General features: G+C 38.1%; 1 protein-coding gene across 2 annotated transcripts; it reads left to right on the top strand.

Moving 5' to 3' along the window:
- On the top strand, positions 1-26118 carry LOC306800369 (uncharacterized protein). 2 transcript variants are annotated; one of them, XM_079302413.1, is made up of 14 exons: positions 14-303; positions 1188-1256; positions 6199-6232; positions 12711-12761; positions 14662-14739; positions 17572-17708; positions 18268-18387; positions 18923-18953; positions 20902-20923; positions 21471-21495; positions 22371-22409; positions 23529-23630; positions 24707-24806; positions 25219-26118. In XM_079302413.1, the coding sequence occupies exons 1-14, from the start codon at positions 229-231 to the stop codon at positions 26100-26102; spliced, it is 1767 nt and encodes a 588-aa protein (XP_079158539.1). In that variant the 5' UTR covers positions 14-228; the 3' UTR covers positions 26103-26118. The 2 variants fall into 2 exon arrangements, with proteins under 2 accessions (XP_079158540.1, XP_079158539.1); XM_079302414.1 differs by lacking the exon at positions 6199-6232 and having other exon boundaries at positions 1-303.

The raw sequence follows: 26118 nt of genomic DNA, 5'->3' as shown, positions 1-26118 counted from the left end.
TGCGGGGCGAAGCGGGCGAGAGGTCCCGGATGTTCTGAGGCTGCGCCGGCCCTGGAAGATGTGGATTGATACACGGAATAAAACAATAGCGTTTAAATAGCAAAATAATCGCCCATCTCGGCCGTTCGAGGCGTGGGCCCCGCTTCCACCTGGTCGCTATAAAGCACCGTGTGAACAAGAGTTGGTTTCGGTTTTCTTTTATTATTTTTTTTTTCCCGGCCGTGCAGGATGAGCGCCGTGCCTGAGGAAGTTAAGGCAGAAGATGGCAGTGCGAAGCCTGAGAAAAGAGAGTTTTACTGCGAAGTGAGTGGGCTGTGTGGAGGGTGTCCGGCCCGGCAGGCACGGGGGGCAGAGCTGGGAGCCGGGGCCGGTGCGGGGAGAGCTGCCGGTCTCACCATTCGCTGAATTCGGGTTGATCTTGAGCAGTCACGGGTGCCGTGAATGGTTCTTAATTGCAGCCTTTCCAGTCTCTGCCGGGTGTTTCTGATGGGCGGCCCCAAAGGCTCATTTACCTCTAAAAGCTGCACCTCCGGGTCAGAACGCGCTGCGTTTGTCAGTCCTGGAGTGTTTTTGTAGCACAGAGTGTTTTTCTGGCTCATTCGAGTCCTGCCACAGTGTGTAATGAAAACAGGCACTATTATAATTAATCGTTGCTTTTCTAAAAGCTGAAGCTAGTAAGAAATATTTGTGAATCTCTCTTGTTTTCTGTTAATTATCGCAATGGTATCTGCGGATCATAATGAAATGCACGTGTCTTCATTGTTTTTCTGATCCCTTTATCCTAGATGTGAATGAACAATGGACCGAGTTGCAGTTATTCTAGGGTTTTGCCTCTCTTCCTTTCTAGTCACTACGCAATCATCCCTCTGACTTTCTAGCTCTAGAACTTTAGAAAATTAAGACTTCAGAAAGTGCTGGTAGCAGAGGAGGGGGAGGCTCTTAAAGACTTCTTACCACCTGATTTATTCAAACGTGTTTAAGTATTGTTTCAGTAGGTTTGCTTACTATTTCTGGACATTTTAGTGGTAAGCTGCTCTCATAAAAGCCATGGTACTGTTTGAGCCAAAGAAGACCTTGAGAATTGCATGATTACACTGTAGGAACAGATGTATTTCATATTTATAATTTACCTATGGCAGGATATTCATAGCATAAGTAAAGATATGCTTTCAATTTTTCTCTTTCAGGTTTGTAAAATTTCCTGTATGTGTGCTATAAATCTTCAGTCACACTATCGTGGTGCAAAGCACAGGAAGGTAAACTTTTTCCATATTAAATGTATTTGCAGATTTAATCATAAATCCAGGACTCTTGCAAGTTCAGCACTCGATTTCACAAGGCTTCAAGTGCTTATCTAACTTATTGGTAGATTTGTAACAGTAATTTGCTTGAAATATTCCAAGAAAAAGTTGAGCTGGGAGTCTCACAACTCTGCTTTCTGTAGCATGTAACTTGAAACATCAGCTATACCTAAAGGTAAATGTATGCTGATTATGAAATTAACATTTGAATTATATGGGAGCTACAGGTGGTGAAAGAATTCAACTTTCTGTTTTGGGATACAGTTGGTAAAAGTACTGTTCTGTCTTCCAGGTCTACCTAAGTCATCTGTACTTTCAATAAAATGAGCTTTCTCTTTATTTTGATAATGACACCATTTCTGATTTCCTGAAGGAGTTACATAGACTTAACTATCAAGTCTGACTTGTGTTTCTTTGAAGCATCACAATAACAGCACTGTGGTTTAAGAACAAAACAAGTCAAGGCACTAAATAATTAGGCACCATTTTGTGAGGGTGTATTTGGAGATGAGGCTTTTATAAATGCTATGTGATGGAACCTTTGGCTGTTGATTGGCTTATGATTGTTTTAAATTCCACCACATTCTCAGTCTGTAAAAGTGAGACACAACTCACTTGTCTGTACTCCTTTGCTGCCATCAGCATTGTGCTGTGGCACTGAAGAGCCTGCTCTGATTGTTTCCTTCTTAATGACATTTTTATTCTCCCTGGAACGTTAGCAACAAACAGCAAAACTGCCTTCTCAAGTGTTGGTGGTTTTTTTTTGGAAATGAGGGGCATCTCCCCACCTCTTTGCTATTAAGACAGATTAATAGTATTCTGTTACCTGTTTGCTGATCACTTTAATAGCATTGATTCTTATTTGAGTCAGTGGCTCTACTTTCTCCAGCCCCTTTTTTTCCTCACAGAATTGGGTCTTCTCATTCCCAATTGATGGAGTAGAAGTGTACAGTTGTATTTTTCGTGTCCTGCCAAATGTTCCTGCTGATGCAAAGAATTTTCCTTTGCTTTTGCGGTTGTTTCTTTTATTTTTTTTTTTTTTGTTTTTTTAGCTAACCTTAGCAATCTAACTATTGCTGGTTTTCCCTTAAAAAGTAAGAAACTCCGCTTATTAGAAAATCTTCATGTAGTTTTCCTTCTACTTGTGCTTGGATGTATGTTGGGCTAAATCTATCAAAGTTTCTTGTGTCAGTGAAGTCTGAGCTGAGAGTGAACAAGACTAGGAGAGGTTCAAAACTGGATTTTTGTTAGGTGTGAAATGTGGTGTGTGGAGTCATGGTCAGCCACACAGCTGCATTGCTGTAGGAATAACTCTCCAAGCTCACATCATCATTCTTTTCATTTATCTCCAATTTCTGTCTTTAAATTATGAAATCTGTTGTTTGCTTTGGTGGAAAATGATGAGAAATCATAGATTGATTTCGGGGTTTTGTACCACTCTTTTTGGAATTACTATCAAAGTCCTGGGCCTGTGTTTCTTTTTAATGCAGAGTAGGTGTAGAGTAGGTGTAGCTAGTGAATAGCTCTTAGTTTGCTCCTTATTGGAGGAGTTCCTGTTCAAAATTACACCAAAAGATGTCTGGACAACATAAAATAAGGAAGAGAACCACAACCTAAACTACAGTACTAGCCTGACCAATCCTTTAGCCATTTTTGATTCATTCAGATTGTCTTTTTTCTATCAGTTGCCCATTTGTTTTTAAAATGGCATTGGTAAAGATACTCTTTGCTTGTCTGCTACAAGAAGGTGTTTCAAAATGCAAGAAAAAGCCCTTCATCAGGAGGACAGTCATTAAAAAAACTTTAGGAAACAAATGTAAACATGTGCTATGTATATTAAATTATTCTCATTTTATTGGCCTGTGTTTCCTATAACTATTCAAAGAAAAATTATTTGGAATAACTGCAGTAGTAAATCTTGGCTGTCTGACAGATTTGTAGGAAAACTTCAGTTGACTTTCAGTGTACATGGCAATTTTATATATATATATATTTTTCCCCACCTGGGTATTTTGGCTATTCTGAATTTCGTATAGGTACTTAAGATATTTATCTAGGGTGTTTCTGCATACTTTTGTTTTATCTCTAATTTTTTTCTAGTGCTGTTAGTTGATAAAGCCAGACCCTTGTCAGAAAGGTGCTGACAGCCAAAAGATCCTGTGGCTGGGATGATCACAGCACAAGGCTCTGTTTGTCTTGTGCATTGAGTGCTGTGTGACCTCTGTATAGTAGCATAATGATGGGGTTTTGTGACTTCATTGCAGAGCAGGTATTAATGGGATGGGGAGTTGTAGAAGGTGAATTAGCCAAACTATTCATAGATATGTGCCTAATTCATGGCTATGAAAATTGGAGTTGGCTGGTATTGGGTACTTTGAGAAACAGTTGAGTTTTAGTTTTAACTGTTACAGTAAAATGTTTAGAAAATAACATTTATGTAAGTTTACTAATCCTTTTAATTTAACCAGGTCTAGGAGAGCAGTGGGGGATATCATGCATGAAAGATAGGTTTGTTTGGCCTTTTTTTTTTTTTTTTTTTTTCCCCACAGCTGAGGAAAAACCTAGGGGTTTTTTTTGGGACAACAAAAAGTTTATTTGGTCCCCAGATATAGTACACCTGCTGTGTAAATACCTGGAATATGGTGGTATGTGATAAAATTTATTCTGTTTTTGTAAATATACATTAGCTTTATAGCTCAGTTTGCTAGAAAAGAAATCCTAGAGTGGAACATCTTTTTTCCATGTGTTTTGATCAGCCCTTTTGCAGGTATGGCATCAGCAGAAGAACATTGCCTATTTTGTGAACTGTTTGAAGCACAGATGAAAATTGTTCTGCTTTTATCAGAAGATACCAGTTTCCTTGCCTTCCCTTCAGCTCTGGGGTTAGTTAGGTGGAAATGCTTGCCATGTCCCAAAAGGAGAAAAATATGTATTCAAGGCTCTACAGGCTCATTAGTAACGAAGAATGTTCAAATTTATGAAGAGAGCTGTTAGTCTTTGTCTTCAGTGTTCTCATTTCTTCTGCCTCTTACCCCTGACTGTTGTGCAAAAGAACCTGTGGTTGAAATACCTGATGTGCAGGCAACTTTTCTGTCCTTTTTTTGTGGCAGTAAAATCAACTATTGCTGTTTAAACATTCCAGTCAGACATATTTGTGTTGATACTTGGAATGCCAACATAGCTAGTTACAGGAAAATTACCTTGCTGTTGGATTGTTTATATTTGTCTCAAAATATATGATGTGTTCTGCAGCATATCATCATGATCCAGAGAAATTTTTAATTGTGGAGCTTTCCATTTGTGGGGTAAAACCAAAGAGAAGACAAACAAAACCCCAAAACTTGATTTGCTTATTATGAGCTTTAAGAACTGATATATTTCAAGAGCATATATGTTTAAGGAAAAACTAAATTATGTTCCTGTAATACTTAACTATGCACTTGAAACTGTTCTGTGGGATAACCTGTGAACCTGAATTGTGTGGACAGCTACTTTATGCAGTAGCTCATACAGATTATGATGTGCATGAAAGATTTGAATCCTTAAAACCAGTGGTTTTTGAGTTTTGGCTTCTCAGAGTTAGACACTTTGCCAAAAGTTAGTCTAACTTTTCACAGTCTTAGCTCAAAAACAGCTGTTGCAATCCCTGAACCAGAACAGAGAATAAGTTTCTTACCTAATGTGTGAGAATCTTAATTCCTCATCTAGTAGCAGGGATCACAACTAAAATGGACCCTTTAGCTTCAGTTGTGAAACTGCATTTCTGATATTAACAGAAGCAGTAACCCAGGTGCAGTCAAAGTTGATTATCTGAAAATACTCAGGAGGAAATTTTCTTCTAACAGCAGCTCACAGCTGCTAATGTTTTCTGCACTTGTCTGAAAAGCTTGGTATTAGCAGCTGTTTGTTGTAAAACTGGAGAAGGAGTATCAAAAGCACTTGGAACAACAAAACTGTGAGAAACAGTGTCTGTATTTCTAAGCTTCTGAAATCCTCCTGAGTTTATACAAAACCATCCACTACCTGTGGCTGTACTGGGACTTAGCCTTATCATAACTACCATGAAAGTACAGCTACTTGGCTTCTCAGGTAATTAAGTACTCTGTCAGTCTTGCTTCCTATTGAATTGTCACACCCATGTCCAGCATCTCTTCCATGCCACTGAATATTGAAAATACAGCACTTAACTCCATGGACCACACTGGACAGACAGCTGCCATAGTGGTAGAATGATCACCCTTATTGTTCCATTCTTGTAAATGACAAATTTGTGTTTACTTGCCAGAAAAATCTCAAAATGAGTCAGGATTGCTTTATCTATTAAATGGAAAATTAAGTTCTTTTCTTTAGATTCTGCCAAAAAGTAATCATCTACTCTGGATTCAGCCAGTGAAAGACACTTTTCCTGTTCTTCATTATGTGAATGATTTTTCCTGAGATTTGGCTAGCCTTAAGGTTTAACCAAATCCACTCAAAAAGGTGGGGGAAAGCTTCCTAGTAAGTTTTTGCTTTTGGGCTGAGGTTTTTTCTTTCCCATATTTTTTTGTTGTTGGAATACACCTTCTGTAAACTTTGCTGTAATCATACTTTAGGTTTTCCTGACATCCTTCACATGTTGTGTTTCAAGCCATAATCATCTCTTAAAACTTCATGAAGTAACAGGACTTTCTTGAAATTAACCTTGTGTTAATTGTAAATACAGCTTTGTCAGTACTTCCAGCTTTTGCAGAAAATCATGAAGGCTCTCATTTTTTCCTATTTGACAATGGAAACTTTGGTAATACAATTCATCTGCAAAGGCTTCTCCGGAAGTGCTGGGTTTTCCTTCAAATGATGCAGCACATTAATTTCTTTTTCTTATTTTATTTTGGGATGACTTGCATCTTCATAATTAAAGCAAGAGCAAGCCCTGAGACGCAGGAATTTCTATAGTAAGTATAATACTTTTTTCTTTCAGCCTCCTAGGATAGATATTGCTTGGGGATTTACTGTTTTGTTGCTGTTCTAATAGTTCAGGTATTTGCATTTACTGATTTATATGTCTGTAACTGTGTTTATATGCTGAACATTCTTCTGAGATTTCTGTCTAGTGAACTGCTGAGCAAAGAGTTGTTTTAGAGTATGAAACCTTATGCCATTTCTTATATAAATATTTATGTATCTGTCTAGTGGAGGGATGTATAGTCAGTGTTTCAGTTTCTCACCTTTCTAGGCTAAACTGTCTCCCGCTTGTCTGCCAGCATGTTGCAGTCACTGCTGAGCTTCAAGGCAGAATGCTAAGAAGGTAAATCAGTAGGCTAACACAGCACTGTTGCAGATGCAGCTCTACCAGTGCTGAAGCTGCTTGGCTGCATCACAGGAATGTTGTCTCTCTTTATTGTAGTGGACTTGGAGGAGCAAAGATATATTCAAGGTGGAATCAGTTGTTGGGGTGTCTTTTGCCCCAGAAACTGAGAATGTGAATCCCGACTTGCATGTCAATGACAGTAAGATATATGGTGAAAGGTTGAAAATGTTGTGTCTACCTAGCTCACAGTGGAAATTAAAATCTTGTTGTAAAGCTGCTTATGGTAACATACAGGAAGCAGAGGCATAAGCAGATGTGGGAATTCTGATAAAAATCAATGAGATTTTCAAAAACCAAAATGGTTATACAGTCAGTATACGCAAGAAACAAGCCTTTCACTTCTACTTTATCTTCTTAGCCTGTTCTCCCAAGAAACAAGGCTTACATTCCACCTTTATCGTCTGTTTCCCAGTGTGTTTTGAACCTCTCAGCCTTTTTGAACCACGTTGATCAAAGGTGCATGGAAATACACATCTGCACAGGGAAGAGTGACTGTGTCAGTCCTGTACTGAGAGAAGTGCTGCAGGCTGAGCTTGGTGCTTACTGGACCCTGAAGAATCAACACCCAAGAAAGACCTGGGAAAACACTGGTCAGAGGCCCTCTTCTCAGAGACTGGGCTTCATTAGCTGCTATCAGGGTTTTGTGCTGATAAGGGAATCAGTGCAAGACATGTCATTCAGGTGTGAGATTTTGCCTCAGCAGCCATGACTGCTCCATGGTAATGAAGCTCTCTGACAGAATTGGAAGAGTTGTGAAAACTTTTGAGTCTTCTCAAAGTCCAGTGGATTCAAGCACTACAAAATTGTATTTACACCTCAGGAACAAGAACAGATTTGTGTGGCTCTGGTCAAGAGTTTTTAATGGAGGACACTTTCTACAGATTGCTTTAAACTTCTCAGAAATAATTGTTAAAAGTAACACTGATTAAGTGAAGAGGTTCTTTCTTCAAGATCATAAAATCTGGCTTTGGAGGAATAATGTATGGGATGCGTGTGGTGGAAAGTGTGACTTGAATTAGAGGACAGAAGTAGTGGCAGCAAGACTGTGAAGAGAGTGGTGCAGTGCAGGAGTCTGTTGCAAAGACCTATGGTTTTAGAAAACAGTACTGTGTGTACTACAGTCTGTGTTCAATGGAGAATTAGGAATTATTCCATGGGTTAAGAATGTGTGCATGCTATGAATACTCTATCTTTGGAAATGTCATGACTTGGAATCTTTCAACTGGGATGTATCCTGCAGTAAAAAGTCAGAATATCTGATTATTAAAATGAAGAATCTGGAAGCTTCAGTAAGCAAGTTAGCTGTAACTTCTGGAGGAGTCCCAACATCACAGGGTATCACATGTTGGAAGCATTGCAAGTTGTGCTTTTATCCAGAAAGTTCTCTGCCTCAGCAATTGTTCTGAAGTGATCAGAAACTTACTTCTAATAAAACATTATTACTAACACTACTGATGTCTCCTTTATTCTGCTCGATCTATTGCATTCTGCTTCACTGAAGATCAAGATGTGGAAGGTCAATTTGCAAGCCACTGGTATGGTTTAGTTGTCCAAAGAGGCTGAAATTTGGCCTGATGAAATGTATTTGTCTCAGTTGTGCTGCTTTGGGTTTTTTAACAAGTAGAAAAGCTTTTTTCTTAAGTAACTTTTCAGAGGTGTTGGGAACTGCAATGTAGAATTATATAGTCAATATATATGTAGAACTTCTTGAACTCTTCTGTGGACATATTAACAGTTATATAAATAATTCTTCTTCAAGGTCCAGCCAAAATTAATTGATCCAGTAAATTAATTGTGCTGTCACTGATACAAAAGACTAATTTATTAATTTGTCTAGCCTTTATTTTTTAAATTTTAAATAGCTTTTGTTAAATAGTTTGTGGTGGTTTTTTTACTGTCTGTAGACCTATCATATAGGCATGAACAAAAATTAAGTTCAGTAGTAAAGTTTTGTGAATGAGCATGGAAAGTATGGATATTCTTAAATTAGGTGCACTATGTAAAGCATGAATCTAATTTTATTTTAGTATATAAATTGAGATGCTTTTGTTAGTGTTGCTGGATCTGCAATATTGTTCTAATGTTCATGCTATCAAATATTCCAGTGAGGTTGCAATGTGACAGCATGTTCACAGAGCTGGAGTTCAAAGAGCCAGGAAAAAAATGTTGTGAAAGTGAAGAATAAAGTTTCTTGGAAATAGTTCAGGACAATACCTGACAAGTATATGAAATGTACGCTGTTAAAAAAGGAACAGGTGCTTTAGAGGAGAAGGCTTGACATATTTAGAATATTTTACACCAACATCTGCATTTTCTTCCTTGCTGCAGAATTTAAAAAAGTTCTGTCAGTAGGGACATCTCCCATGTAAACCAAACACCTGCCATTTGTACACCAAAGTTTAAAAAGACAAAGTACTTGGATTCTGAGTGTTTCCAAGTGGGATATGCCATGTATCTTTTCTGAACCCATCAAAAGTTACTTGAGAAGTGGTGAGTGTATGTAACCTGTGTGAATGTACAATCATGTTGGCTTTGTAGTCAATTAAGTGAGGAAATGCATCTGATTCCAGATGTTTGTTTTTAGAGGAGTTCTACTTCCTTAGTGTTTCTTCATCACATTACCATATGAGTTTCCATATGGCAAAACTATCCATCTGTGGTGATGACAATTGGATATCTCGGATTGGGTTTTTTCCCCTTTTTCAGCAGTTCAGAGGAAAGCAACATAATGTAAGATGTGGAAATAGAAGATGCTGAAGTTCTGAGACTTTGCCAAGTGTTAAGTCAAAGCACACCTGAGTACATAAATTTCAGTCCTGTGATTCCTTTGTACAGTGATATAATTGGGTAGATGGAGTACTTTTCAGCTCTTATTTGAGGCAGTTGACCATGTGTTTAGGGATAAAAAGCAGAGGTAAATGGACATTGGTTTTTTTTTTTTCCTTGGGGTCTATTGGTCAAAATAGGAAAGTTTTGAAAACTTTTTGCTTTGAGCAAGAGGCATTGAAACCCTTTATGGGCTGCCTAGCTTTATTGGTGAAATGAATATGACACAGAGGAATGGATTAATAAATTTTTTTTTTGTACAGCCTGTGGAGTTTTTCTTGCATTACAGTATGATGCAGAGGTAGCTTGTCCTGCTTTTCCAGCAATACAAATGAAAAGTGTAGGAAGAGAGGTTGTATGTTCTTATCTGCTTGGATCGACTAATCTGCATCTATATCCTTCAACTTAAAACCTGTAAATAGCGCCATGAGTAAAGAAAGTTTCATTATGGTTGTTCTGTAAAATATGGAGTCAAGGTGAGGAATCCAGTATGAAGATTAGACTGCAATTATTAAACAGCACTGATGACCAGTTCTTTCCCCAGAGAAGGCACAAATGTGAATTCTACCTTGTGTTCACCAATGATAACCTTGCCAGTACCCTGATCAACATTTCAGCTTAATACTTTTAAGAAATTGATATGATTTAACATGCCCCTTCATACTCAGTGTCTATTAAACATGGATAAGAATGCTGCTTTTGAGTGTATAATTACTGCTAAGTCTTCAAAGGAAAACCCTGGAAGTTCTATTCTGACTAAATGTCTAGAAGAAAAAAAATGTTTCAGAAGCCATAATAATAAAGTACAAGATGGAGCACTATTTCAACACCCTTACTGCTTTTGTTTTGGGGAGTTCCTCGACATGGTAGAATCTGGCATCTTCGTGCACTTCTTTTGTACTTGGGACATCCTTGTTGCTGAGTAGCTGAATTGACAGTGTCTGAAACTTTTTGAAATGTGGCTGCTACATTTCTGGCAGTCATTAGGAATGTGTGTGCATTACAAATACATACACAGTTGTTTCTTCTCCACCTTTTGTATGTTCAGCACTCTTACTGAATATTGAAAGGAAAGGATTGTTTGGGGAGTTTTTCTTGTTGGGGTCTTTTTGTTTGTTCATGTACATATTTGGAAAATAGTTCTTACTAAATAAAATAATTAGGTGGAAGAGACTTAGTGAGACTGATTAGCTGATTGCCTAGCTTCCTGATTAAAGCAGGACTACAGCCAGTGCTGGATCATCACTTGCTGAATCCTTGAACATCTTCACAGGCAGAGAGTCTGCCACCTGTGTGTAATCAGTCTGTAGTTGCTCCTCTGTTCTAAGAGGAATTTTATCCTATCACCTAATCCTTGCATCTGAAGCAACTATTTCTGGCTGCTGATTTTTAATGTTGTTGTCACATTCCCTCAGGGCTGGACATTTTGTAGCTGTTGTTCTGGTGTCAATGCTATTATGTCTCCTCTTATGTCTCCTCAGCTAAAGAAGTCCAGCTACCAAACCTGTTCAGTATCTCAGTGTTCCCAAGGTCCTGCTCAGCTGAAGCTGTGGCATGGGTTGTATCTCCTAAATTACTGTTGCCTTCGAGTTTTCTGAGGGTGTTTTATGAATGTTAATGGAGATACATTGTTGAGGCCCTGGAATTTGCTCTTTGGTGCTTACTAAACACCAGGAGGCTGCTTTGTTAATTGTTTCCTTTTGAGCCTGACAAACCAGCAGATTTCCATCTCATTGATCAGTATAGTATGTTTTAGAGAAAATTCTGTTGTAGTTTGATTTTGAGATGCTTAAGAAATATATTATTGATAACACTGCAAAGTATGCGGCTGGTAAGCATGAATTAAATGCTAGCCTGGAAACCTGCTGTTGCTGAAAAGGAGAGTCTTCAAGATCAAAACTGCTTTGTTAAACTTCTGTGGGCAGCAGTGATCTTTACTTAATGCTTTTTCTTTTTTTTTTTTTTTTTAATTAAAAAAAATTCAATCTCAATCTGCTACCTTTGGTGGTAGCAGCAGCTACAACTCGATTTTTAGCTTGATCATATTTGTAAACTCTAAGCATGTTAAGGCAGAATGTGCTGTGAACTACTTCTGATACAATTCTCTGTGTATTCTCTTTGTTCCTAGAAGTAAATTAAATAAAGCACTTTTTCACATAGACCTTTTTGTATCATATAGCATTTGGCCATGTTTGTGCATGCTGGACCTGGAATCTTAACTTGAGCTTCACTCACTAATTGAACAATTCTGACATTGAGTAATCATGCTCGCAGAATGCCTGGGATTCTTCTTGCTAGCAGATCTTTTGAAGCTTTGAACTAAGCAAGATGTGTAATTTATTTTAAGGAATCAAGGGAGATGTGCTTTCCCATAACCCTTCCTTATGTTAATATTGCAGAGTTGTTTGCAAAATGTTTGTAACTTTGATTTGCAGCTTTGATACCTCATTACAACAGATACCTATCTTTTAACTCCCTGTTTTATGCAGGAAGAGGAAAATAAATTATGTATGCAGTATGTTGTGTTTGCCATGACTGTAGAAAACTTTTTAACTTCAAAGTTAGGAATTATGTGTGCAAATAATAATTTACCTTTTACTTTTTCCACCAAATGAATATTAGTATATCGCCTTATTTTTATATTGGATGAAGTGACTTACAAAATATTTACAATGTCAATAAGCATGGTGGTTTGTGTGTGTCTATGGATTTGAGGGAGAGAGGGGCAAGGGAGAAATTCCAGCAGGAGTGTAAGTGCACACCTTAACATTCTGTTTGAAGCTCTGATTAGGAGCAGATACAGACCCCTATCTAAAAGAAGATGCAGCTTAATGACTGAATTAATTGTGTCTGGGACTGTGTTTAGGCTCTGAATGCTTAGACCAGAAGCTTTTGTTGGGTACGTGGAACACAGATTGGTTGTCATGCATGATTCTGAATAGTTAAAATAATTAAAATAAGTATCCAGTATGAAAAGCACTTAAAAATCAAGTAAGAATTGAATATTCTGTGTTTCTGTGACATTTGTGTGTCTGGCATTTTGTGGTGATGGGGAGGGGGAGTGGAATGGAGTCAGGAAGTTAAAAAAGGAATCTATCAAGATGGAATACTTAGCCTATATTAAACTGAAAAATGAAGATAACTGTTAAAATTCTGTGATATGTTTTAATGATCTACTAAGTCCTTAATAAAAGCAAATGAGAAGAAGTAATCTGACTGTCAAACTCTTATCCTAGATTCTTCAGCTCTAATCCAAGTTCCGATGAAGTTTCGAGTGCTCAGACCAGGTATCTGAATATAAATAATGCCTTTTTCAAATGCAGCTTTGAAATCAATGGTTTTACTTCAATGATGACTAAAGCAGGTGTTTTGATTATGGTCTAGATAGAAGCAATGCAAGCTACCAGACATTTGAACCATTTATTTTTGTTGTGCATTGGTTAATTTATTTTAAAATGATCTTAGGAGAATACGAAGTTACAAGTCTTTCTACAGAAATACCTTCAAACATGGGACATAGTTTCTATATTCATGATTATCTGACAATGTCATAGTGAATCTAGCTAGTAATTTTTCAGTTGTTGAAATTTTCAATAAAAAAATTTGCGGCATGCTCAGTGTACAATGAAAATATGACAGACCAAAAGCTATAAACCAAGAACAGGATGAGTTGTTTGTTTTTAAGATGATACAAAGACAAGAGTATTTAGTTGTATGCTAGGAAACAAGAAAACGACCTTTACCTGGACGAGACCTTAAACTGTTTTCTGTGTGCATCTTTCCATATTAAGTCTGAAGGATCACATGCCTTTGTCAGCTTGGGAATAACCAGCTCACAGTGAGCTGCTGCTGCACAGGCACATTAATGCATGGGAATGACATAAGGCATTTAGGTGTTGATAAAAGTCTGTCTGTGGCAATGCGTTAAGTGGTACCAACTTGCTACACGTTGCCTCTGTCACATGCTGCTGCATGTCACCTAAGGCAGAAAAAAACCAAAACCCAACCAAGTATTTTAAGATGACTGAACTTTTGGGAGGGAATGTCGCTGTGGCAGGAGGTGTCCCGTGAAGTATTTTGTAGCACTGTTAAATTGCAAGAGATTTTTCATCCAAATGGTGCAACTTAGTGAAGTTTTTCTTTGTGTACAATTCTGGAGTTTGACTTGATGGCAGCACAGGTGTATTTCTAATGGAATGAATATATAAGAATTAATATGGAATTCCCTCTTCTTGAGAAGTTGTGGTTGGGATTTTTTAGCTAACCTGATATCATAGTGGGAAAGAATACAGTAACAGTTCTGTGCTTATTGTATTTCTATTTGTTTGCTCTGATTTGAAGAAACTAGCAGTGTTAATTACTCTGGTCAGTTATATGTAATTAGGTAGGTGAGTTCTAGTTCTGCACTTTTTTTGCAGAATAAAAATACATATTTTAACACTTCATCATGGTGATTTATAACGTCTAGAATTTGAATACACTTAATGCCTCTTTGAGATTGTTTGCAGGTATATTTAGCTGAACTCTGCTGGTGTTCTAAGCTAAGCAGGAATGCCTTAGAAGTATTTTAGGCAGAACAAAAACTAGGCTATTAAAACTCTGTGAGGAGCAAGATGGAGCCCTGATTGAAACACTGCTAGTTCAGACTTAAATATACTGACTGTGTCTGTGCAGCCTTTGGGCTGCCCAGAGCTCAAAAAGTGTTTGTTGCATTAGTGAAGATTGTGTTCTTTGTTAGCCTTAAGGCAGTATAATTTTTGAGCTTCAGACTCCAAATCAGCAGTCCCAGAATGCTGTATGAGTATTAGGGTTTTAAGGGGAGGAGGAGGTGGGTGGCTTTTCTTTTTTTCACGAGAACTGACCCAGTCTGGGACATGCTGTTATTGGAGTCACATATCTTGGTATATTTTTTCAGTAAACTGAATTGTGTTAGAAGTCTTGTTTTGCTTATTTGATTCTTTTCTAGAGGACCTTAAATCCTTGTGTGTAAAATTGCTATGAAAGACAAAGTGTTGGACTTTTTCTGTGGGGGACTGAGGTCTTGCCTGTTTTCCTTACGCATTTCAGAGCGTGAATTAATTTTATCACCATTAAAGTCTCCCATTTGAAACTCCTGTAAGATCATAGACATTATGTGTGAACTGTATAATGTGTAATGTCTCTTTATCTATGTATTTTTTACTTCAGTGAAGAGAGCATTCACAGGGCACATAACCTGTCTGAAGGATTTTATGGATGATCCCAGTAGAGACGAACCTCTTATTGGTATGTTTTGTTTTTTTTTTTTAATAAATTGTATGCCTTTTAATTTGTTACCAAATGGCTTTCCTTTGAAATAAAAGATGGGATTTTAGTTAGTTTCATTTTCTGTAAATGTATTTAATAATTTACCTATCTCATACCATTTAAATTTTAGTTTATTGCATGGGATATTATAAAGGCCTACTTAACTGTTAACTTGTTCCTGAAGGAGCCATCTAAGTAAAGAAGCTTTTTCCAGATCACAGAACAGCTGAGGTTGGAAGGGGCCTGTGCTGATCTTAACCTCTGCTCAAGTCCCAGAGGAGGTTGTCTGGACATGTTTTTTGGGCTTCTGAATATCTCCAAGGTGAAAAACTGCAGTCTCTCAGGGAAATCTGTTCCAGTGCTCAGTCACCCTTGCAGTCAGAGTGTGTTTCCTGATGTTCAGACAGTATCTCCTGCATCAGTTGTGCCATTGCCTCTTGTCCTGGCACTGGGCACCACTGAAAACAGCTCCTTCTTTGCACCCTCACCTCAAGTATTTATACACAGTGATGAGATCCTCTCTGAGCCTTCTCTTCAGGCCGAACAGTTCTAGCTTTCTCAGACTTTCCTCTAAGGAGAGTTGCTCTAGTACCATTGTGATTTTCATGGTCCTTCATATGCCCATGTCTCTAGTACTGGGCAGTCCAGAACTTGACCCAGCATTCCAGGAATGACCCTGCTGGTGCTGAGTGGAGCCTGCTGCCAGCACTCCTTCTTGTGCAGCCCAGGATACCAGCAGCCTTTGCTGGCTCATCTTCAGCTTGGTGTCTGCTAGGTCTTTTCCTGCCAATGTGCTTCCTGGCTATCCAGCCCCCAGCATCCCAGGTGCCTGGGCTTGTTCTTCTCTGGATACAGGACTTGGCATTTCCCCTTGCTGATCTGCCTGAGTTTCCTGACAGCCCAGTTCCAGCAAATCAGGGTCCCTGTGGATGGCAGCACAGCCCTCTGGCGTATTGGACATCCCTCCCAGTTATGTGTCATCATCAGCCTTGCTGAGGTTATGCTCTACATCATCATCCAAATCATTAATGAAGCTTTTGAACAGCACTGGACCCAGTACTGACCCCTGGGGTGCACTGCTACCTTCTGGCCTTCAACTGGACTTCACACCACTGGTGGTTTGTCATCACTCCTGGTTCTTTGTGGCTTTCCATTTGGTGGGATATACAGATGTTTCTGTGTAGTGAGATATTTTTCATCACTGTTCTTGGCTATACTAGAAGTAGTGAGATTTATTTTAATGCTTTCTTTCTAACTGCTAGAATAGGAACCCTTGAGAGGGTAGCAAGGCTGCTTGTCAGTGGCCTTAGTGTTCCAAGTGCATCATGGTGGCCTAGAGAAACAGCTTCTCTGATGAAGGCCTAAGTAGCAGATTTCATAGTGTTAGCAAGAAATTTCTGTTTAGTGTATTGTCATGTAGTTAATCCACATAATAAATTGCTAGGCTTTTTAATGTTAATACTTTACTATAAGCATTTGTAATAGAAAACACTTTGTGTGCAAGAACAGTCTCAGTTCATTTGGTGAGTTCATTTCGGAGTTAAGATGTAGCAGTATGATACCGTAGCAGGTCTGAGATGGAGTTGAATTTCTTCATAGCAGTCTGTATGCTTTGGATTTGTGACTGAAGCAGTTTTGATGACATCCCAGTGACTTTTCCTGTTGCTGAGCAGTGCACATGCATCAAGACTGTTTTGTTACTCTGTGTCCTCACCCCTTGAATAAGCTGGGGGTGGGCAAGAGACTGGAGGTGGTACATCCAGGGCAGATGACCCAAACTGGCAGAGAGGATATTCTGTAGCATGTAATGTTATGTTTAGGATCACAGTTGAGGTAAAGAAAGAAAAAAAGGATGGAAGCAGGGTTTAATTTCCAAGGTGGCTGTTCAGAGACTGTGAGTGGGTATCTGTGGGGAAGTGAGTGATGGGTTTCTACATATTGGTTGGTTCTGGGGGTTTTTTACCCCTCCTTCCTTAACTTATTAAACTGTCTTTAAGTCTGAGTTTTGTTGCTTTTGTTCTTGTCTTCTTCCCACCCTGCTGAGGGATGTGGATATGAGTGAGCAAGCAGCTATGTGGTGGTTCTTGAACTGCTGGCTGGGATCAATCCATCTAGAATACAGAGTACTGGAAATTATGACATAAGGGAACAGCTGCAGGATTTTCCTATTTGTTTCAAACTGCTTTTAAATTTATTATGTTCAAGTTTTCAGAATAAAACTTTTCATGCTAGGTAAGAAGCCTTAAACTTGAAGATTTCTGAATACTTTTAAGAGATTATCTCAGTAATTTCTAGGAAAAATGAAGAAAAAAATCTCATATTCATTCTTAAAATTGTTAAATGTTTATGGAACTTTTTCAGATTATGAAAAATTCAGTTTTGTGAAGTGATTAATGTCTTTCCTACATCTGCTTTTGCTCGGATACTGTCCAAATTATGTTTGACTAAATTTTAAATGCTATTTTTAAATCTAGACATTTGTAGGGCATTTCCTGTTCTCATTCTCTTTCTTAGTTTCTTAAAATAATATCCCAGACAGGAGTAAAGGTGCATGAAATATTTTTGGTGGGCTTGGAAATCTGCCATAGATGGTGTGTTTTTTTTCAGAATAAGACATTGGAAAGAGAGAAATTTAGCTGATGTGATAATAATGGTCCAAAGAAGTGTTGAAGTGATCCTGAAGGAGTGTCAGATTCTGTGAATGGAATAATTTCATTTGTTAATTTTGAATTTAATGGGCAGCATGGAAGAGAATACATTTGTTTCAGTAGTCTGTAATAAAATAGAGATATTTGTAACTCACTTCTACAGGTTTAGAACATGTGGTTGAAATCAGATTTGAAGGAAAAGAAGACCCACGTTATGAGTGCAGGCTGTGTGGGTGTCATGCAGAGGTGGCACCTATGATAGAACATCTTAGTGGACATAAACACAGAAAAGAATACATTGTGAGTAATTTTGATGCATTGTGATCAGCATTTCTTAATGATACTCCCCTTTTATTATTTTTTTCTAAATAATTAAGTTGTTTGAAGTTTAAACCCCCATATGATAAGTTGCCAGTATTTGTATAATTGACTCTCCCTGGGTCAGACCAGCATGGAGAGCTCTGATGCTGTGGGCTATTGAGGCAATGCAGTCTGGGGCTTCCTGTCTGTTTCAGCTCCAAAGTCTGTTCCTAAGTGTTTAGATTGCTGTCAGGATCAGGTTCCAAAACCAATGTAGAACTTTTTTATTCCCCAGCATATCCATAGCATTGCTGGATTTGGTACAGAGGATGTTTCCTTTTGTTAGCATGCTTTGCATGGTGTCCATTTTTTATTTTGAAGACTACTTTAGTAACTCTAGAATTTGAGTAGATATTTTGTGGAGAAGAAATTAGCTCATAATATTCAAATCAATGTTTACCAGTCCTTTGGGAGGCTTGTCCAGAAGGTGAAATATTTAATTTTTAAAACACTATGATAAATTTTGTTATTAACCTTTTCAAGTTGGTTTTGTTTGCAGTCGAAAGAATTTCCAGATAAAATTAGGAGAAGACCAGCAAATGGAAAAGAAAGCAAAGTCTCGTTTTTCAAACGGATAGCAGGAGAGCTAGAGAAGAGTGAAGGATTAAAAATGTATAAGGTAATTGGAAGTAAACGAAAAGTATCTTTTAATGTGCCTTTTATCAATGCATTTATCTTTAATGGAGTAAATTTTAAAAGTACTGCTGGCAAAGCTTGTTAAATTTCTGTGTGTTTCTAGGAAGTGTGGTAATGAGTTGAACTAAGGCTGCCCTGAAAAATACGGGGAAAAGAACAGTAGTATTGAAATTCATCTGGAAAAAACCAAAGCTTTATATTTTCAAAGTTTTAGAAGTTTTAAATTGAAAATTGTTCAGTCTGAATTCAGTGGTGCAGAAATTTTATTACTTTAACTTCAATATTTTTTAATTTTTGCAACTTTAATTCTCTCAAATGTGAGCAAATTTTCTCTCAAATTTCATTTGTATTTTCAGGATTCTTTGTGTGTGAGGCATTTAGTTAATTTACTTTAATTCCATTTAATTGTGTTGGCATAAATAAAATAACTTGTTCCTTTCCTAGAGGCACTTGCAGTAGAGACTGTTGTTATAAAATTTTAATCAGAAGGTCTAATATGAAAGTTTTTCTGTTTTTAGGTTGAAGGTTATGCAAGGCCAGCTCCCTCATGTAAGTCTATGAATTTCTTGAATGTAGTAGATGTGATAGAATTGATATTTGGCCTAATTTGACCTACTAGTTGAACTCAAAGGGTTTGACTGATGTAAAATATTCAACTTATAATACCACAAAATGTTGTCAATAATTTTTCTGATTTTTGTGATTTTGAAATAAGGAAAGAAGGAAATTTCCAGACTTCCAGTCTTTCTTTAGGTATTTTTTAACTGCTTGGTTCCAGAGGTATTTATGATAACTGCAGTAATTTGCTCATCAAGGAAAGTGAAAAAGTATGGGAAAATGGTACTTGATGGCTTTCTCAGAATAAGCTGATAAAGTCTCCTCCACCTCATTTCTGTCATCAAAAGACTTACATGCTGAATTACTGGTGAAAGTGGAAATTACTGTTCTTTAGCAAGTGCATTGGAACAAGTGATGGAAACCAAACCCACAGACATAAACCCAGTATCCTCCCTCATGGAGTGTGGCTGAGTTACATGTTCTTTTACTGTAGAAGTGATATAGATCCTTAATGATGCTAATCTGGACAGTATCTCCTTGCTACCTTTTGACCTTAGTATTAATATCAGAAGGAAAGTAGGTTTGATTGAAGTGGGTGAAGATTGCATAGATCAATGGAATTTGTCAGTGTGAATCCTGCTGTAGGAGCCTACCACAGCAGTGCTTTTTTTATATATCATTGGTGGCTTCTGTGGCTTGTACTTTCAAATGTTGGTCTGCAAAACAAGGTGGCAGAAACCTTTTTGACCTCTGTGTCTCTTGCAAAAAAAAGGGAATGTGACCTGGTAATTAGCTCAATAATTCTCAGTTCAGAGTAAACCGATATCAGTGAAGTGTGCAGACTTCCACAGAAGTGAAAGACAGTCAAATGTCAGTTTGGAACATCAGAAAGAGTGATCTCACCTGGTCCTACAGGATATGACACTCTGGAAAAATGGACAAAAGGGAAACATTGTGCCTTTCAATATGAAGGTTTGCTGTGGTTAGGTGATAAGGTCAGCATCAAGTGAATAAAAAGAGCCCTTCTGATTATTTAGAAAAAAAATCATGATTACTGGCTTAGCAGCAGTAACTTTAGACTAGATCACACTGGCAAATTTCAAAACTCTCTTCTGACAGTGAGAATGAGTTTGGGGATATAATTAAGAAAGGCCACTAGTACACATGTTCTAGTGTGTGAGCAACAAATGCACATTAACAGCTTCATCAGTATTTGTTAGACTTAATGGGACTTAATGGAAGTTGGTTAACATGGCAGCACAAGTGTTTTGGCCTTGTCTTGTAGGGCCAAAGATGTCACTTGTCCTGAGAATTATTACATGTCCTGTTGCTTATCCTGGAACACCTGTGTTTATAAGTGCTTAAGAAGTGATAAGTTATATACCATGCAGTAGCTGGTGCTCTGAATTGTAGTTATTGTTTTAGACTGCCTTGTTTTGCTGAGCTTTCTCTCCATCTCTCCTCATGCTTATACATGGATGGAGATAATCAGACATTCCAACCCCCCTAACATCCTGTTATGGAAACTTTGTTATTATATGTACAGCTTTTAGGTTCACTGGTATTTACTCAGAAAAAAACCCCATATGCAGACCCTGTAACTTTTTTTTGTGGAAGAGACAGGCCCACCTCAGTTTATTCCATACAGCCTTCTGGTGTGGGATTCAGCTGCCTGGGCACAGTTGGTGTAGGGTACCCTGCAAAGCCTTTAGGGCTCAGGTCTCCCATACACTTCATCAAGGATGCCTGCTGGTTTCTAAGGTGGCAGTGTGTGCCATCTGCTGCTGAATCCTTTTTCAGAAACTGCAGCCACTTCACAGCCAGTAGCTGTTCTGTTTGTGTAATGCTGCTGCTGCAGTAATACAGTGCAAGCCTTGTGATAATAATTCTTGTGATTACTAATAATAATTGTTACTAATAATTCTTTTTCATTTTCTAGCACCATTGGAGAAGAAAGCAAGGTGAGAGTACTACCCACACAGAAGAATCAAAAGTGATTTTTAAACCTATTTTTCTGTAGCAAACATCATGACATACAGGATTTTTTTTTCTATTGCCTTTCCACTGTACTTACTCCTCTTCAGTAAATTGTTCCTTTTTGTCTGTGAGGGAATAGTAGCTGTGGCTTTTGAAATGCTACACTCAAAAAGTAATTGCAATTGAAATTTCCAGCTGCTTCCATTCAATGTGAAGTATCATTGGCTGAGTAAGTTTCATTAAAAGGTGTTTATATAGAAAGAAAAAACCCAGCTCACTATTATTTTAGTCATCTCCTTTAGCTGATTTGTAAAGAAGTTCATCTGTACTACTGGTGTGTTTGAGAGTTAGTCAGAATAAGGATCTTTACAGCATATTTAAATCATTGTTATTTCTTAAAGAAAGGTATCCAGTACTGTAGGAGATATAAATTTGGAAACTGAAATATCTTGGTTCTAGATACTATAAGTAAACCTAATGTTTTAGTAATTTTTAGAATGCATCTTAATACTGTAATTTCTTTCTTCTAAGGTGGGAAGATGATTATAAGCCTGAGGTATGTAGAGGCAGTAACTCCACACAAGTGTTCACATACCCACAAGTGTCTCATGGTGTAGCAGTTTCTTTATGCTTGTTTTTAATTTTTCTGGAAAATGCTTACTCTTTGGCTTCATTTGCTATTTTATTGATACTGTTACATAAGCAATTGATCTAATGGGTCAGAGTTTTGTGTTTCTCACAGCAGAGGGGAAGAGAATACAGTACATTCACTCTGGCTCTCATAAATCCTGTTTAGAGCCACTGAGAGTCTCAGAGCCAGTGTCTCCAGGTCAGGTCTCAGCCTACGCTGCAGTTTCCCCTTCCCTGTTTTGGCCCTCTGCAGATCAAGGCTGTTCTATACTAAAAGTTTGATGTAAATCTTAAGATTAAGTCTAAAGAGTTATAATCCTTTTTTCTAACTCAAAGGTGAAATTCAAAATGATCCCTGAAGTATCAGTCCTGATTAGCTCTGGAGACAAACACTGAGAAGTGCCTTGTTATTATCTTAGTGGCAGAGTTGGTTGTGTAGGCCTTAGGCTGATCAGGTACTGTGCTAAATGCAGCTGAGCACTTGACTTTTTAAACACAATTTTGCTTCTGAAAGCAAAAGGAAGGGCTGGGAAAGATAGCTCCTGTAGATGTGTGGTTTAGATGTGAAATGTGTTCTTCCTGGTATTGGAAGTAATGCAGCTGTGTTTGTGTAGCTGATACCAAACTGATACTGAAGATCTAAGGTTACATGTTTGTGGCTGTGACCTAAAATTATCTTTTCTTTCTGTTGACTTTTGTTGTTGAGTGAAAGATAAAAATGTCTTGTTCTGTACAAGATGATTCAGCAATTGCTGTAAAATTCAGTTTTTAATTTTTTTTCTCTATTCTACAATCCCACAGAACGATCCTGTTCGCAAACAGAAAGCTCTGGAGTTCCTGGTATGTAAAATAAATATGATGAGAGTTGTGAGGTTTCCCCAGTATGATGCAGTGAATATTGTGAAGGAGCCTATGATTACTGATCAAACTCATCTGACTGCAACATGCATTTCTATTTTAGTGGACTCTGCCCTGCAAAGCTAGTGCAGCTGTAGCTCAGCTCAGAGCAATTGTCTGGATTAAATGTGAGCTCTCCTTTTCTGTGGATGGCTCTCTCCTTAGCTGAGGAGCCACCCTGACAAGCAGTATTAATTAGCAGCTCTGATGGTGCTCAGGCACTGCTGCCTGCCCCTGTCTAATGGGATTGTTGATAATGGTGGGTGAGAGGAGCCAGTCTGGTCTGGCTGCCAGAGGGAGCACAGCTGCTGGTCTTGGAGTGATTGGGGCAGTTTTATCAGTCCTGTTGCTGTTGACAGCAGCATAATAAGCCTCAGTTTTTCTTTTCAGTTTATGAAAATACCTGACCATTTGTGTTCACTGTTTTACTCTGTGAAAGTCTTGTTCTGTACCTAAAGCAATTGGAAAACTTCATTTGAGTCCAAATTGTGTTTATATACCAAAATCAAAAGTGGAATGTTTTCAAATATGTGCATCATGTCTTCCATGCTGTGGTTAATTGTGACTTCAGAAAGAGAGACAGAGAAAAAGCAAGTCTAAGGGATAATCAGTAAACTACAAAAAAACTTGGTAGTTCATTGACTTTCATCTACAGGAATCACAGCTGTTTCTTACAAAAGACTGCATGTATTCTTCTAACTTACTGTAATCACTTATAAATTCAGTTACTTAGTAATCAGCCTGAAGCTAATTTTTTCATTCAATTTTCTACACAGAAAATATAAATTTAGGGTTTGTGCCCTTCTCTGTCTGCAACTAAATGTTTATGGACTGACAGTACAGGAGTGGCAGAGAAATTCAGGTTTATGTTCTACCTTTTATCAAGCCATAATTATGTTCCAATTTTTTTTTAAATGTTTTTGTATACAATTTATCATATGTGACATATGTTAACCAATAGTATAAATTTGGTTATACCAAAATCAAAGCATAACTTTGATCTGTTTGTGTATATGACCCTTCAGCATCCTAATGACCAATTCTAATCATGTTTTTCAACAGGAGACTTTTCACATCACCTCAGACTCAGAAGCAACACTTGTTGTTCACATTACACAGGGACTCATGGAAGCTTTGAAGGCATTTTGTGAAAAGAAAGCAGCAGTAAGTAACTTAATCTTGTCCAGAGTTGTTTTACCACTGGGAGGAGAGGAGTGGTTAAACTCAATTTGTTAACTCCATGCCAACCTGTAACAGTTCAGGCATGGGTCAAAACTCCCAGTTAAATGTACTTAAATTTTCTTTTTTTACAATTTCTAAGTAAAAAAGATATTAATTACATAGCACATTTCTCTTAGTATTCCATCATCATGTATCTGTTTTGGCTTTTTTTTTTTGTGTCTGTGTTCTGTTCTGGGCACCATTTTGCTTCTTGATGACAGGTAATCCTTTTTGTGGTGGTCCCTTGCTTGATAGCTTTTGTTCTAAGATCAATGAGGCTTTAAGTGCCACCCAAATGTGCCACTTTTTTCTTTCGTGGGGGTCTGTCTTTCTCATAATTTGTAGCTCTGCTCTCAGTTGAGAGTTTTAATCTGTTAAGACTAAGGTAGGCAAGATGTTCCTGACAATCTTTTGGTCCTTACAAACCTCCATAGCTTCTTTGCAAAGATGTTGACTTACCTGTAGAAAAAGGAATCTGAAGAAGGACCAGAATCTGTGAAAAAATGAGTCATCACTCAGGCAGCTTCTGGTTCACAAAATTCAGGATGTGTTTTCTGAAAGCTGTTTCAGGCTGTTCTCTCAATTGTATATTCCGTGTCAGGTGAGCTACAGTAACTGTCTCTGTGCAAATGCTGCCAACAACAACAGTTACTGTTTCTGCAGCTTAGTGTGTCAGCTGGGCCTTCCATTCTGCATTCCCCAGATAAAGGAGGATTTGCATATGCACCAGTTTTATATTTTAGCCAGATGATGATAAGAGAGAAATGAGGCAATAAATTTGAAACAGAAGACATTGTCTTCAACAGACACCTTTTGTGTTCCAGACATGTACCTCTTCCAAATAAATCTTTGGAAAATTGTGGTATAATGTGGTAAAAACATATCCCTCATAGACTTTGCCATCACCTAAAATTGTACTTTGCTAACTTTCTGTGGGAAATTTGTTGCTTTTTAGAATTTGTAAAGTTCTTAAATTCTTGCATTTGCAAACAGACATTCTGACCTTTTGCTTTATCTAGGATAATTGTGCCAACAGTTTAGGCCCACAGATGTCAGTACCTCAAGATGAATTTCCAGAAAGCGTCCCAGGACACTATGGGCCAGATGTAGAATACAGAGGTAATTTAGATATTTTGTTCTATTAGTTTGTTTACTCTGGAAACTACACAGATTGTGAAAATTGAGTTTTATGGCCAGCCATAGTGCTTCTCAGCTGGTGTACTGTGTGTCTTTGCCCTCTTAGTCAGTTCAGGATATAATTTTCTGCAGCTTTAATGACTTAACTGCCTGAAAACATTCCTGTCTCACTGAACAGTGTTATAGCAGTTGAGGTTATTGAAAATTCAGGCAGTAACCCTTCCTGATCTATTTAGTGTTAGAATTTTTGGGTGAAAAGATGCCAAACTCAGATAAGACATAAAGCGGGAAATGGGGAAAGAACAGAAGGACACATCATAAAATCTCTAAGTAGTTGTGTTTGCAGTTGGTATTTTAATATTTTGCTAACTTTTGGTGCCCTTTATTTATTCAGGAAGTTCTGAGTGGAATCAAGGTTTTTTGTCTCAGTATGAGGAGTGTTCTGAAGGTGCTTCTTTTGCTCCTGCTCACTTAAACAGTTACCAAGCAGATAATGGATCATCCTCATGTCATCTGAGATCTGACAACTTTGCAATGATGTCTCCACTCATGGACTCTCTTGCTGTTGAGCCTGGTTCTGCTGTCGGTGGTGTCGGCAGATGGCTGAGACAGCTCAGAAACTCCTGCACGAATTCGGCTGCTGGGGCCTCTTCATATGAGACCAGCCCAGTGAAGGAGTACTCAGCAGAATACATATCCAGTGATGTGCAAGGAAATGAGCTGTGTGATAACAGACTGTCATTTGGCAGGGAAAATACAAAATGGAGGAATCAACAAGTGTGTAAAAATGCAGGGCATATAAGTAACCAAGAATTACCCTATCACAATTCTTCTGCCTCATATCATTTGTCTGGAAGATACTCTACAAACTATCCATCACAAAACTATTCCTCTTACAAAAACAACGAGTTTGTGAATACTTATACATCATCTGCAAATTCTGTTGTTTCAGGAAGAGGTGGCTCTAGGTGGCACCAGGACACTAGGTGGAATGAGTGGAATCAGGACTGTAGCTGGAAGCAGGACTATAGCTGGAACCTGGGATCTAGCTGGAAGCAGGAATCTAGGTGTCAAGGATTCAGGTATCAGAAATCAGGCTACCAAAGATACTGGAGTTCACATCAGGACTCATTTTCTGGCAGTGGTTCATACCCACATCACCAGCAGTTCAGAAGCTCAGATGGACTTAATGTCGGTTTTCGTCCCAACACTACGAACAGACTACTAGGAAAGGAAGTACCTCCAATGACCAGGATTCTCAAACAGTTGGCTCCATAATACCCAGCACCTCAAA

Source organism: Erithacus rubecula (genome assembly GCF_903797595.1).
Source record: "Erithacus rubecula genome assembly, chromosome: 3".
Lineage (NCBI taxonomy): Eukaryota > Metazoa > Chordata > Aves > Passeriformes > Muscicapidae > Erithacus > Erithacus rubecula.
Note: the sequence above shows the minus strand (reverse complement) of the source record. Positions and strands in the feature narration are given on the sequence as shown.